General features: G+C 41.9%; 1 protein-coding gene across 2 annotated transcripts in view; it reads left to right on the forward strand.

Moving 5' to 3' along the window:
* Window positions 1–16,276, forward strand: part of LOC139397351 (protein TANC1-like) — a 224,846-nt gene that overhangs the window by 179,789 nt on the left and 28,781 nt on the right. For both annotated transcript variants that reach the window (XM_071144111.1, XM_071144118.1), the window contains exons 15-17: window positions 4,644–4,880; window positions 5,944–6,129; window positions 9,836–9,914. In XM_071144111.1, the coding sequence (XP_071000212.1) occupies window positions 4,644–4,880; window positions 5,944–6,129; window positions 9,836–9,914 (502 nt within the window). The remainder of the gene's footprint in view (window positions 1–4,643; window positions 4,881–5,943; window positions 6,130–9,835; window positions 9,915–16,276) is intronic.

Raw genomic sequence — 16,276 nt, forward strand, 5'->3', positions numbered from 1 at the left:
CCTGTTACTTTCTGGGGAAAGATGGTGCCTGCAGCTGATGTCCCTGTTCTCAAGAAACTGGCACTATACATCCTGACCATGTTTGGCTCCACATACAGCTGTGAATCAGCTTTTTCCACAATGAACTTTATTAAAAACAAATACTGCTCCAGGTTCACCAATGAACAACGGCATCAGTGTCTCAAGAGTTGTTCTCACACCATTAGTGCCTAAGTTCAAAGCATTGGCAGGAGACAGAAAGTGTAATTTCTCTCATTGATGCAAGCCCAGAGTGACTTCTACATGAATATTGCATGGCCCACAAAGACATTCTGTGCATTCAGATTATTATTTTTGTTAAACTTTCCTTTCTTCTCCAGAAAACATGTACTTTATTTTATTATAATTCAAGTTCACAGTGCACTTTATGCATAGACAATTATGCAACCACTTTTGCTCTTCTGCAATGTTGCACATGTTTGCATTCAAAATAAGTTGTAATTCATTGAAATTCTTAGTCTCATTTTCTGTATTTAATATACATTTTATATAACAACATGTTTCCTAAGTCGTAGACGACTATGTTTGTTACTGCGGCTGTACCACAGCGCTGATAAAGAACGATATCCATCCGGACCTTTGCCACCTAGGACATTTGTGTCACTGGACCTTCTCAAATAGTAGTTGAGTACCCCTGCACTAGACCTACCCCCAGCACGGACATATAGACTGGTCCAAAATGATTGATGAGCGATAATGACTGTATAAAATAAATAATTCAAATATTGAGCTATATTGTATGCTCAGAACTCTATATTGTTATTGTATTACATGCTAGCCTCCCCTGTTATTGGTAATGATGAAAGGTTAACATGCCTTGGGGGTATGATCTTTGATCCTCTGTAACTTTCTCATTTCTCATTATTCACGATTCATTCAGGATTATCTGTAATCATGGTTGAATCCACATTAATATATTATTCTATTCCTATCCTATTCTATTCTTATTTATAAATGTGACTCCAAAATGGCACAATACATTATTTTCCATTAATTTCTATTAGGCACGAAACAAACTGCAAAAATGAATCTAACAAGTTTGTAGAGTCACAAGCTTGATGTAATCATTGCGTGCTAGGTATATTGGGCCAAATATTAAACTTTTCACGACTTAATTTATGAGAATCTTTTTATACTGTCATTATTGCTGTGTGTCAATCATTTCGGACCCCACTGTATGTTCTTGAGCGCATGCATGTTGCCTGAACACACTGGTCATTGTGTCTCCCTGAATGTTTTCCTATTACATTTTTCCACCAGGGATTTGTATTAGCACAGTAGTATTATTGTAATCTACTCTCCTCACCTCGAATGTCCTCCCTGAGTGCTTGTTAATTCCACTGATGGCTCCCAGTGTGTGTTATGATAAGCATTGTGATGTTTTTCCTGGAAATACTCACTTACGGTGATGAGTGTGGGCTCGCCACCAATGAACAACAGCTCATTGGAAATCTCACCAAGATGCTCACTGGCTCCGATAGATTGATGCAGGTTGCACTCTCTTCCATTAGTTTGATCCATCTGCTATCTGTGATGCTGCTCTCTGTGGGGGAAAAGGAGGCTGTGCCATTCTAAGTAATTACAGAGCCCTTTTTAATTTAATAAACAAGAAGGCACGTTAATGACAGAGTGGGCAAAATCATTTTTTATGTTAAATTATGCCTGGCTCTGTGTCTGTCTACGTGCCCTGCTCTGTCTATTATGGCGGGAGATAGAAAATAGTCCTCCTAAGGCGTACAGGGCAATTATCAGTGGGGAATGATGTATTGTAGCTTTAAGCAAAAACAATATATATTTTTGTTTGCCATTAGCAGTATGCTTAGGATGTGGTTTTATTAACACTTAGAGTGTTGTTTTGTTAACGCTTAGAGTGTTGTTTTGTTAACGCTTAGAGTGTTGCTTTGTTAATGCTTAAACATTATCATCTCTGTTTTCCCGGTGTGAAATATTCTGTTTGAGTGTAACATCTCTCATGAAGACAGTCACAGACAGAGTTGTTCCTTGTCCTCCAATGCCCCCTAAGAATCATTGGTGCTAATTTATTCCGTTGTGGTTCCGCCAGTAAATAAAGCAAATTCAATTTCCTCTTCATTTAACACTCACTGGGTTTGACGCCTCGTCTGATTAAACATAAATTATTATATTCCTTATCAAGGAGAAGAAGAATATGCTCTGATTATCGCAACACTAGATAATTTCCACTGTGTACTCTTGCGTTGAATGCATTTCTAAGTGACTATATGTGCAATCGAATTTAGTTTAAAACAATCTGAGAGTTGTGGTAAGGTCATGTTTAAAGCTAGGAAAAAAGTATATATATATATATATATATATATATATATATATATATATATATATATATATATATATATATATAAATAAATAAAAATAGCTATTTGGCTGAATTCCATTTTCTTTTTTCAAAAATATTTTTAAAGGTTAGATATTGAGAGAGATGACAGTGGGGGAAGATAGAGAAAGGATGTGTCAAAGAGCAGTAGGTCAGATTTGAACCTATGCCGACAAAATACACATGTGCCTGAGGATAGTGGTGTGCCGGTCAGCTGTATGTCCACCCGCTCCCGTCCGCAATTGCTAACCCATCCGCAACCACCCAACTATATGTGATGAAGTGAAAATCTGAGGCCCGCGCCCGACTCTAACCTGCTAATATAGAAAATGCCTGTAGGCTACACTCTTAGAAAAAAGGGTTCCAAAAGGGTTCTTTGGCTGACCCCATAAGAGAACCTTTTTTGGTTTCAGGTAGAACTCTTTTGGGTTCCATGTAGAACTCTCGGTGGGAAGGGTTCTACCTTTAACCAAAAGGGGTTATTGAAAGGGTTCTACAATGGGTACAGTCAAAAACCCTTTTTGGTTCTAGATAGCACCTTTTTTTTAAGAGGGGGTGCAGGATTTTTTGACAGATTTAGAAATGTTTCTGCTTATAATTTCTAATATTTTGATAGGCTATATGTAGTCAACTTATCTATACTTAGATACATGCAGCTTCTCTTCTGTCATTATATGTTGCCCTAGAAGACTAAATAAACCCTTGCTCACCAGAATAATGTCATAAATTGATAGAATGAATGCTTCAATCTAGTTGACACCGGTACATTTTTCTCTGTGGTCTCTGCTTCTTTTACAGAGCAAAGACATTTAGGGATCGAGAAGAAAATGCAATAACATTTAATTATTTATTTTTGTTGCAAAAATCTGTTTGACCGGTTGCAAAGAAATAGAAAGCTGTGAAAACGACCCAACATGTTTCTGATAAGATTTCTTCAGAAAATGTAAGAGCGCCTGCTAAATGACTAAAATGTAAACATTTCAGTTCGGCTTGGATGCATATTTTATGTGGTTGAAATACTATCAGCTTTTATGTTGCTGATAAACATAGCACTTCTACAGACGGTATCTAACTGTGCATTTGCATTCTCTCAAGATGCTGAAAGAAAGAAATCATATTTCTCTACTCCTGTTCCAGAGTCCAAATGTACGCTTGGTGTATCACTTTACTGCAATAAGTGCTTAATTCTGCAGGAGTTAATATGAAGGCTATATGAGAGGTTATAGACCTACTGTCAGTGTCCAGATTTCAGTTTCCATTTAACCCATCTGAACAGTAGGCTACAGTTCCCTTGACGTACCAAAGGCCTATTTGAAGTCCCCGTCTTGTGACTGTCGAATATGTATATTGCCACACAATCATCACACATAATAATCCTCTTTTACCACGTCACCAAATCTTTCCCAAACATTATTTTTCTGGCCCTCCCTTCTCTTTATTTTCAACTCTCCATTTCATAGCTTTTCACTTATTGAATTGAATTAATCTCGGACATTGTCCTTTTTGCCTCCATGGATCGACGTTAACTTTTTCTGCCCGTTCCCAAAAGCATTTGGCGATTGGCAAGTAGGCTACAGTTTGGCCCTGAAGCTTAGGCTTACGCAAGAATGCCAGATGGCCTAAAATAATGAAAGCAAATCTCAATGTGGCCTATAGACATAAAATGCACAAGTCTAGGTCCAAAAGGCTCCTTAACAGCTTCTACCCCCAAACCATAAGACTGCTGAAAAATTCATAAAATGGCCACCGGAGTATTTGCATTGACACTGCTGCTACTCGCTGTTTATTATCTATGCATAGTCACTTTGCCCCTACCTTATTTATTTTAATTTTATTTAGTAAATATTTTCTTAACTCTATGTTCTTAAAACTGCATTGTTGGGTAAGGGCTTGTAAGTAAGCATTTCACAGTAAGGTGTTGTATTCAGCGCATGTTTCAAATCAAATTTGATTTGATACATTTATGGATTTTTTAAGGCATTGTTTTCTCCTTCTTCAACCCACCCCGCCCTTCATCCATACAATATTTCATGACCATAAACTCGCCGCCCCACAGATACAGCTGCGGGGACTGCGAGTTATGAGTCAACCCACACATCACAACCCAAGGATGCAGCATTACCGCTAGCCCAGCCAGGCCTCTATTTTCAGGTTTAGGGAAGCCAAAATGTTTAATTCCATGCTCATGTTTTTCTTATACGATTTGATAAGACAGTTGAATTCCATTTGTATTTAATGTGTGCTGCTCTTGCAGGTGAGTCGTCTGTTGATGCTAGGCGGGGCCAATGTGAACTACAGGACAGAGGTGCTGAACAACGGCCCGGTGCTGTGTGTCCAGTCCCACCTGGGCCACCAGGAGATGGCTGGCCTGCTGCTGGAGTTCGGGGCTACCTTGGACGTGGTGTCCGAGAACGGCATGAGCCCTCTCTGCTTCGCCTCGGCTGCCGGACACTTGGGTTTAGTCAGCCTGCTCTGCAAGAGAGGAGCCAAGGTTGGTGCTACTGCCCCTAGACCCTCAGACATCTACAGGGTCAGGGCTAATCATCCCAGCTTTTCCCTTAACACTAGAACCGCTGGGCCTCGATGGACCCACCTTCAAGCTAATGAGCAATCATTTTGACTGCAACATTCTAACAGTGTATTTAATATATTTCATATATGCTATCGCAAAAATAATAATTTGGTTGTGTTAATGAAGGCCTTGGGTAACATTAGAATACAAATTTGATTTGATTTCATGTTCATGATATTATGTTACTGTAGGCTATATGTAAAAACAAAACAACGCCAAAATGCAAGTGTTCAATCAATTTTATTTGTGGAATGCCTTTGTTACAATTATGAAACAGAATGCATATGTTCTGGAACACGGTAACAGCTTATTTTTATAACAACAAAATAAAAAATACAGCAACCACAAGATGCACGGTCAAATGATGAAAGTAGCCTAAATATCATTATAAGCACCAAGTGGCCTTTATAAATAGTAAAATTCGGCACAAATGCGATAATGGCGTTATAATGAATATAAGTGTCGATATAACAGCAGTAAAAAAACAGAATTATTGTCAGCTCGTGCTTATATTGTGTGCATTTTATTTAGCTGCTATCCCTTGTACTAACAGTTGACACAATTTTTGTAACTTTCACTTCCTTGACACACTTTGACGTAACTTTGTTTGGTTGTAGTGCATAATAGTCTCCGGTTTTCTCTTTATTGTATTCCCGTTGTCTTGTCATTCTTCAACACCGTTGTGGAGTACAATGGCTGTGCAGGTGCCTTATTTTGTGCAGACTGAAGGAGCTCCGTTCTCACTTTGTTCATGGTGCCGACCAGACTTGTTTTCTTTGCAAGATAATTGTTTGCCAATGACAGTGAAGTTAGGAAATTGTCCATGGTGAACATAAAGTTCCACAAGCCCCATCTCCACATTATCTGACACTTGTTCTTAACTGACTTGCCTTGTTAAATAAAGGTTCAATTTAAAACAATTTAAATAATAAAATATGTCATTGTATTACAGCATATAAACCCTGTTGTTGTTTTGTTGCAGGTTGACCATGTGGATAAGAGCGGTCAGTGTGCTCTGGTCCATGCTGCTCTGAGGGGCCACCCTGGCATCATCCAGTACCTCTTGGAGCTGGATTGGACCCCCGAGGGCCAGCAGCAGAACTGCAGTCTGAAGAACAAGACCCTCCAGCAGGCTCTGATCGCTGCCTCCAGCATGGGACACACACAGGTCAGTCAAAAGACACTGGTTGAATCCCAAATGGCACATGTTGCAACCACCCAGTTTACTGCACAGGGTTCGTATGGTCATGAAAATCCTAGAAAGGTCATGGAATTAGAAAATAGTTTTCCAGGCCTGGAAAAGTATGGTTGTGCCCGATCTCAGTAATCGTATCTGTTTTATCTCGTCATCGGAAAACCCGGAAGTGTGCTTTAAATGTTGTAAAGCTAATTCCTCAAGTGCGCATTACTGCGCTATCGCTTGGACTGCATCACATAGCGCATCGTTATGTTTCTTCACCCATTCACACACATTGTTAAATGACCCGACAGATGAAAATGCACATGATTTACTTACTTAGTCCTTTTCAATTATCAATGAAATAGACTACTACATATCCTAATGCATGGCTACTACTGCCTGCATTTATTCCAGACAGATTTAGATGAAGATAGGCTAATTCGCTTTACCAATATATTTTTTTCACTTTCGAGAAGAGCAAATCTTTTATCTCCCGACACTTATGCCACAACATTTCTACAATAAATGTACATTTGTCATTTTATTTTCGAATGATCTGTCGCTCAGTAAACATTCCTGGGCGAGAATAAATAATAATAGCAAGCAAGCATGGGCTTGGGTCACTACATAACGACAGACATCGTCAGCAATGGAATAATTAAACGGACAGACAAAGTAGGCCTACTAAACAACACCAAGTAGACAGACAGAAACAACCATATGTCCTTAGCAAACAATGATGACTAGCTACAGATTCTGATTCATACAGGATGTTTGGAGAAGTGGAGACTTGTGCCCTGAGACGAGTGACTATAAGTGAGTGAAACAGCCTGTCTGGGAAAATGAGAGCAGAGAGAGTGATTTGGTCTAATCCAATTGTTGCAGCAGGCTCAACCGATACCCCGCCCATTTCTTTACAGACAGAAGAACTAGCCAATAGTTGTTCAGAGCACACAGCGCATCACACTGTTTGAGTGAAAGAGAGATGTGCGCTGGCAGCAGAAAATAACTTTTTTTCCGACCAAGGATAATAATAAAAAATACTTGTGTCATAATCTTATTTGGAAAATTCTCCATATCCGTTACGATACTCTTTTTGCACAAGTACTCGGCGCACCCCTATGGAAAATATTAAAAACCCGAAACGTTTTGGGAAAAGTCATGGAAATTAGTTTAATAATTTTGGCTCATGTAAATAATTTACGCATACTTTTTATATATTCTATCAATCACATACAAATCTACATATCAGTCATCGCGCGTTTCTGTGTGTGTGTTTATACTTGCGTATGTGTCCTAAAAACTTGCCACATGCAAATGGCCGAGGTGCAGTTGATGCTACACACTTTGGTTGTAAAACAATGGCTCATACACTGAATTGGAAAGTTGGCATTCCCCTCTAATCAACATTAGCCATGTTATTCTGACAATATTAAAGAAATATTTATAGAATAACCTAATTGACAAACAACTCCCACAGCGGCAGGAGGTTTTGGTACAAGTTATCAGAGTCCACATTTGTGACCGACCGACAAATCGGTCTTATGTAGCAACATTTGAAATGGTGTTTTTTACATTGGATAAAAGTAGAGACTCAGAGCTACACAAATATCATACACTGCATGTTTGAGGAACAATGGGAAAGTAATTCTGCTTTGAAAGTTGATAAACTTGTAAATTTACTTTTGAGAAAATGTATTTTGGTACCTAGTTAAGAGCTCTTCTTTGGTGGTGTCTCTACAGTATGTATACATGAAAAAGCAAGCATACATTTTATGCCTGCTTTTTCATGTATACATACTGTGGAGACACCACCAAATTATTGGTCATGGAAATGTGAAATGTTGTTAAAAGTCAGGGAAAAGTCATGAAAAGTCATGTGTCAAAAAGTGTATGAACCCTGACTGCAATGTAGTGTACACCCACACTATCCACGCGGGTCAGTCCTGTACTGTACACAGGAGAGTTATCCTACACAGTCCCTCACCTTTACAACTCCACAACACAACCTCACCTCAGTGCTTTGGGAACAAAGGTGATTCCACTGAAAACTTCAGCTGCGCGTTCTTCTTGTTTTCATTTATGAAATAGGCTGTAGGTCGACCATGTGTACAGTATTGATCCCATAGTATGTCTGCAGCAGTGGAGGCTGCTGAGGGGAGGACAGCTCATAATAATGGCTGAAACGGAGTGAATGGAATGGCTTCAAACCATGTGTTTGATGTATTTGATACCATTCCACCAATTCTGCTCCAGTCATTATCACGACCCCGAGCTCGTCCTCCCCAATGAAGGTGCCACCAACCTCCTGTGTTTTGCAGTTAGCTGCCCAGGAGAGGAGCATACTGGGCTGTGGGTTAGGGATGGGCCTTTGAAATGATTTCACTATTCAAATGATATCATGCTATTTTGTCATGTATCCGGAAAGTCGAATACATGTGTTTTAAAGAAAACATTTTGGGGGGAAACTTCAATGGAGACTTGCTCGCGCATGTTTTAGCAGAATGGTGGGGGATGGGCAAGAGATAAGCAAAGGCCGGTGTGTGACAGTATGTGTTTTGCAAGGAGAGAGAGAAAGTAGCCAAACCATCTCACGCTAGTTAGACAAACTTGTTGCTGCCATAGGTTGGTTATCTATCATACGATCTGGTGGTGCCTGTCTTGACTGCGTTAAATTGCTGTAAAGAAGCTAGCGAGCTACAGTAGCCAGCGAAGTTAGCCAACTAACTAGCTAAAGTAGCAAGGCTAATTGACTATATTTTATTGCGCTCCCCGTACTTGTCTACAACGACTCCATTAATATGAAACCACAGCCTACCTGTTGGTTGATCATTGTAGCCTACTACTCCTCATTTAGCCAACTTAATGGCATCATTTGTATTCCATTTTGCATTGATTAGAAATCTTCCACTTCACTTGCTACACAGCCGCTTTGATTGACCGACAATTACAACAAGCTACAATAACAAGAACTTATACGTGTGAAACGTGTATAGTCTACCGGTGCGTCTTTTATATGGGGCACACTCATAAAAACTGTCATTAAACGGTTGTTTTATTAAAAAGTTGAATGTTATGGTCTGTCCTTGTAGGCTATGTAGCAATGTCACATAGATCATTTAATAACATTTTTGACAAAGCCAAAAATAGGCCGATTTTGTTTGCAAAAATGTATAATATCCCAAGTAATCGAAATCTAACGTCTGTTTGAATATTCTAAATACCGTGTCAATCCCTACTGTGGGTTGATTGATGCCAGCTCCTCATTAAAAGGGCTGTGATACTGTTAGCCCTATACACTAGGGCTGTGGGTCGACAGTATTATAGGATGGGCTATCGACCTCCACCTCCACGGAGGGCCCAGTGAGAGAGGAGTGTAAAGGAGAGCACAGACAAAGGGGCTAACTAGCACTACCGACATATTAATACCATTGGGCCTTACTACACAGCACAGAGAATCTCTACTATAGAGGTTATAGAGACTAGTACATGCATCAGCACTCTAGTCCAGTGATTAATTTAACATGTGCCAGAGAAGCATCATTTGCTGGGGCTGCTTTTTAATCGACCCGCAGAAATTGTTTTGTCGTTCTGGTATTTCTGCGATATAACCAGCACGGCATAGAACTAACTCATAGCTTTTATATTTGATGCTTGGATTCTGTGTCATTAATCAAAGTTTCTTGTTCGGCAGGTTGTGAGAGGCTTGTTGGCGTTGAATAACGAGCACGCTGTGCAAATTGATGGCCAAGACACTCTGTGGGGAGAAACTGGTACGTTTTCTCTCAATTTTTCTTATTTTCTTGTTCATTTTTTTTCTCTCCATTTTTTTTCCAATATGTTGTTTTCTTTGTGTTAACACTTGTTGTAATATCAGTGTTTTTACAGTGGCATTACTGAAATTGTATACGCTTTTCCAATGTTCTGTATTTTATCTCCTTCCAGTAACATAACACTTTCTTTTTGCAGGATGTAGTTGTTCACATTTAGCCAAATATCTGTTCATTTTTATTTTTACTGCCTGTCTAATTTTCCCTGTCCTCTTCCCTTAATGGGGCAATCTGTAGTTGCTACATCCATCTTTGGACTTGAATGATGTACTCATCGATTCTTAACTTATTAATGCTTCGGAAGTTTAGTTCAACTGTCGTACCCCATCAGAACCCAAAATATAAGCTTGTTTTGTTAAATTCATGTTTTAAGTATCCATATATTTCTGTTATTATGGTGCTACTGTATCACTCTGTTATTGTTATACCTGCGTGGTAGTCTCACTGTTGATGGACCTGGCAACCATAAACTGGAACCTAGTCATTGTGTAATTTTAAGTTAACATTGGTAGCAGAGGATGGCTAATAACTACAATGTGCCACCTCGCTTCGACGAGAAGAGGTCGTATGAAAGTTGGAAAAATGTACTTGGAATCTGGACACGGGTTACTAATCTGGATGAGAAAAAGCAAGCACTTGCGGTGGTATTATCACTCGAGGGAAGAGCGAGAGATACAACACTGGAAATATCCATTGAGGATTTGAACAAGGATGACTGTATGGGAACTTTGATCAGAGCACTGGATTCTGTGTGTCTTAAAGAAGAGAAAGGCCGTGCCTACGAGGCATATTCAAACTTTGACAGTTTTACTATAGACATTTCAGTTGCAATGACGGACTACATAATTGATTTCGAACAGAGGTATAATAGGATGTGAAAGTACGACATGGTTCTTCTGGATGCAGTGTTAGCTTTCAAGTAGATTTTTTTTTTTTTGTTAAACTTTTATTTAAATAGGTCAGGTCAGTTAAGTCAGTTAAGAACAAATTCTTATTTACAATGACAGCCTACCCCAGCCTACCTGCTGGGCCAATTGTGCGCCGCCCTATGGGAGTCACAAATCAAATCAAACTTTATTTGTCACATGCGCTGAATACAACAAGTGTAGACCTTACCATGAAACGCTTACTTACAAGCCTTTAACTCGGTTCAAGAAGAGTTAAGAAAATATTCATCAAATAGACTAAAGTAAAAAATAATAATAAAAAGTAACACAATAAGAATAACAATAACGAGGCTATATACAGGGGGTACTGAGTCAGTGTGTGGGGGTACAGGTTAGGGGTGAAGTGACTATGCATAGATAATAAACACCGAGTAGCAGCAGTGTACAAAAGCGGGGGGTGGGGGGGTCGATGTAAATAGTCCGGTGGTGATTTTATTAATTGTTCAGCAGTCTTATGGCTTGGGGGTGTAAGCTGTTGAGGAACCTTTTTGTCCTAGACTTGGTGCTCCGGTACCGCTTGCCGTGCGATAGCAGAGAAAACAGTCTATAACTGGAGTCTTATTATATAGGTCCTGGATGGCAGGAAGTTTGGCTGCAGTGATGTACTGGGCCGTATGCACTACCCTCTGTAGTGCCTTATGGTTAGATGCAGAGCAGTTTCCATACCAGGTGGTGATGATGAATGTGATGATGGCGCCGGTGGGTAGGGCTGCCGTCTTACTGGCCCTCAACCAATCATGCTATTTTGTTTGTTTTTTCGCGTTGTTCGTAACTTGTTTTGTACATAATGTTGCTGCTACCGTCTCCTATGACCGAAAATAGCTTCTAAACATCAGAACTGGGATTGTTCACCTCAAACTGGACGAAGAGTTTTTCTTCAATGAGTCGGACGCCAGGGATATGCTGTTGACACCCGACCAAGCCCCGATCCCCGTGATTCGCTGGAGAAGGAAACAGAGTTTCCGAGGCAAAAGATCAGGGTGCCTTGTAAGGACCAGGTCGACGACTGGCTAATCTGCCCTTACCCTTTGTTCTGCTATCTAACATTCAATTGCTAGAAAATAAATGGGACGAACTGAAAGCATGTATATCCTATCAATGGGACATTAAAAACGAATATTTTATGCTTCACCGAGTCGTGGATGAACATCGACATTAAGAACACGGAGCTGGCGGGTTATACACTCTATCGGCAAGACAGAACAGCAGCCTCTGGTAAGACACGGGGCAGGGGCCTATGCATTTATGTAAACAACAGTTGGTGCACGATATCTAAGGAAGTCTCAAAGTTTTGAGACTCTTGCCTGAGGTGGAGTATCTTATGATAAGCTGAAGACCTCACTATTTTCCCGGAGAGTTTTCATCTGTTTTTTTTTCATAGCTGTCTACATACCCCCACAGAGCGAGGTAGGAACTAAAACCGCACTAAATGAGCTGTATTCCGCCATAAGAAAACAGGAAAACGCTCATCCAGAGGCGGCGTTCCTAGTGGCCGGTTACTTTAATGCAGGGAAACTCAAATCAGTTTTATTGAATTTCTATCAACATGTGAAATGTGCAACCAGAGGTTGAAAAACATTCTAGACCACCTCTACTCCACCCCCAGTACAAAGCTCTCCCTCACCCTCCATTTGGCAAATCTGACCATAACTCTATCCTCCTGATTCCTGCTTACAAGCAAAAATTAAAGCAGGAAGCACCAGTGACTCGGTCAATAAAAAAGTGGTCAGATAAAGCAGATGCTAAACTACAGAACTGTTTTGCTAGCACAGACTGAACTTCCGGCGCCGACAGAGATGGCCGCCTCGCTTCGCGTTCCTAGGAAACCATGCAGTTTTTTGTTTTTTTACATGTTATTTCTTACATTAGTACCCCAGGTCATCTTAGGTTTCATTACATACAGTCGAGAAGAACTACTGAATATAAGATCAGCGTCAACTCACCATCAGTACGACCAAGAATATGTTTTTCGCGACGCGGACCCTGTGTTCTGCCTTACAAACAGGACAACGGAGTGGATCCTATGCAGCGACCCAAAACAACGACTCCGAAAGAGAGGGAAACGAGGCGGTCTTCTGGTCAGACTCCGGAGACGGGCACACCGCGCACCACTCCCTAGCATTCTTCTTGCCATTGTCCAGTCTCTTGACAACAAGGTTGATGAAATCCGAGCAAGGGTAGCATTCCAGAGGGACATCAGAGACTGTAACGTCCTTTGCTTCACTGAAACATGGCTCACTGGAGAGACTCTATCCGAAGCGGTGCAGCCAACGGGTTTCTCCACGCATCGCGCTGACAGAAACAAACATCTTTCTGGTAAGAAGAGGGGCGGGGGCGTATGCCTCATGGCCAACGTGACATGGTGTGATGAAAGAAACATACAGGAACTCAAATCCTTCTGTTCACCTGATTTAGAATTCCTCACAATCAAATGTAGACCGCATTATCTACCAAGAGAATTCTCTTCGATTATAATCACAGCCGTATATATCCCCCCCCAAGCAGACACATCGATGGCTCTGAACGAACTTTATTTAACTCTCTGCAAACTGGAAACGATTTATCCGGAGGCTGCACTCATTGTAGCTGGGGATTTTAACAAGGCTAATCTGAAAACAAGACTCCCCAAATTTTATCAGCATATCGATTGCGCAACCAGGGGTGGAAAGACCTTGGATCATTGTTACTCTAACTTCCGCGACGCATATAAGGCCCTGCCCCGCCCCCCTTTCGGAAAAGCTGACCACGACTCCATTTTGTTGATCCCTGCCTACAGACAGAAACTAAAACAAGAGGCTCCCACGCTGAGGTCTGTCCAACGCTGGTCCGACCAAGCTGACTCCACACTCCAAGACTGCTTCCATCACGTGGACTGGGAGATGTTTCGTATTGCGTCAGATAACAACATTGACGAATACGCTGATTCGGTGTGCGAGTTCATTAGAGCGTGCGTTGAAGATGTCGTTCCCATAGCAACGATTAAAACATTCCCTAACCAGAAACCGTGGATTGATGGCATCATTCGTGTGAAACTGAAAGCGCGAACCACTGCTTTTAATCAGGGCAAGGTGTCTGGTAACATGACCGAATACAAACGGTGCAGCTATTCCCTCCGCAAGGCTATCAAACAAGCTAAGCGCCAGTACAGAGACAGAGAATCTCAATTCAACGGCTCAGACACAAGAGGCATGTGGCAGGGTCTACAGTCTACAGTCAATCACGGACTACAGGAAGAAATCCAGCCCAGTCACGGACCAGGATGTCCTGCTCCCAGGCAGACTAAATAACTTTTTTGCCCGCTTTGAGGACAATACAGTGCCACTGACACGGCCTGCAACGAAAACATGCGGTCTCTCCTTCACTGCAGCCGAGGTGAGTAAGACATTTAAACGTGTTAACCCTCGCAAGGCTGCAGGCCCAGACGGCATCCCCAGCCGCGCCCTCAGAGCATGCGCAGACCAGCTGGCCGGTGTGTTTACGGACATATTCAATCAATCCCTATACCAGTCTGCTGTTCCCACATGCTTCAAGAGGGCCACCATTGTTCCTGTTCCCAAGAAAGCTAAGGTAACTGAGCTAAACGACTACCGCCCCGTAGCACTCACATCCGTCATCATGAAGTGCTTTGAGAGACTAGTCAAGGACCATATCACCTCCACCCTACCTGACACCCTAGACCCACTCCAATTTGCTTACCGCCCAAATAGGTCCACAGACGATGCAATCTCAACCACACTGCACACTGCCCTAACCCATCTGGACAAGAGGAATACCTATGTGAGAATGCTGTTCATCGACTACAGCTCGGCATTCAACACCATAGTACCCTCCAAGCTCGTCATCAAGCTCGAGACCCTGGGTCTCGACCCCGCCCTGTGCAACTGGGTACTGGACTTCCTGACGGGCCGCCCCCAGGTGGTGAGGGTAGGCAACAACATCTCCTCCCCGCTGATCCTCAACACTGGGGCCCCACAAGGGTGCGTTCTGAGCCCTCTCCTGTACTCCCTGTTCACCCACGACTGCGTGGCCACGCACGCCTCCAACTCAATCATCAAGTTTGCGGACGACACAACAGTGGTAGGCTTGATTACCAACAACGACGAGACGGCCTACAGGGAGGAGGTGAGGGCCCTCGGAGTGTGGTGTCAGGAAAATAACCTCACACTCAACGTCAACAAAACTAAGGAGATGATTGTGGACTTCAGGAAACAGCAGAGGGAACACCCCCCTATCCACATCGATGGAACAGTAGTGGAGAGGGTAGCAAGTTTTAAGTTCCTCGGCATACACATCACAGACAAACTGAATTGGTCCACTCACACAGACAGCATCGTGAAGAAGGCGCAGCAGCGCCTCTTCAACCTCAGGAGGCTGAAGAAATTCGGCTTGTCACCAAAAGCACTCACAAACTTCTACAGATGCACAATCGAGAGCATCCTGGCGGGCTGTATCACCGCCTGGTATGGCAACTGCACCGCCCTCAACCGTAAGGCTCTCCAGAGGGTAGTGAGGTCTGCACAACGCATCACCGGGGGCAAACTACCTGCCCTCCAGGACACCTACACCACCCGATGTCACAGGAAGGCCATAAAGATCATCAAGGACATCAACCACCCGAGCCACTGCCTGTTCACCCCGCTATCATCCAGAAGGCGAGGTCAGTACAGGTGCATCAAAGCTGGGACCGAGAGACTGAAAAACAGCTTCTATCTCAAGGCCATCAGACTGTTAAACAGCCACCACTAACACTGAGTGGCTGCTGCCAACACACTGACACTGACTCAACTCCAGCCACTTTAATAATGGGAATTGATGGGAAATGATGTAAATATATCACTAGCCACTTTAAACAATGCTACCTTATATAATGTTACTTACCCTACATTATTCATCTCATATGCATACGTATATACTGTACTCTATATCATCGACTGTATCCTTATGTAATACATGTATCACTAGCCACTTTAAACTATGCCACTTTGTTTACATACTCATCTCATTTGTACATACTGTACTCGATACCATCTACTGTATCTTGCCTATGCTGCTCTGTACCATCACTCATTCATATATCCTTATGTACATATTCTTTATCCCCTTACACTGTGTACAAGACAGTAGTTTTGGAATTGTTAGTTAGATTACTTGTTATTACTGCATTGTCGGAACTAGAAGCACAAGCATTTCGCTACACTCGCATTAACATCTGCTAACCATGTGTATGTGACAAATAAAATTTGATTTGATTTGATTTTGATTTTGACTGGAATATGTTCCTCGATTCTTCCGATGGCATTGAGGAGTACACCACATCAGTCACTGGCTTTATCATTAAGTGCATCGAGGACGTTGTCC

The sequence above is a fragment of the Oncorhynchus clarkii genome, chromosome 3 (assembly GCF_045791955.1).
Source record: "Oncorhynchus clarkii lewisi isolate Uvic-CL-2024 chromosome 3, UVic_Ocla_1.0, whole genome shotgun sequence".
Taxonomy (NCBI): domain Eukaryota; kingdom Metazoa; phylum Chordata; class Actinopteri; order Salmoniformes; family Salmonidae; genus Oncorhynchus; species Oncorhynchus clarkii.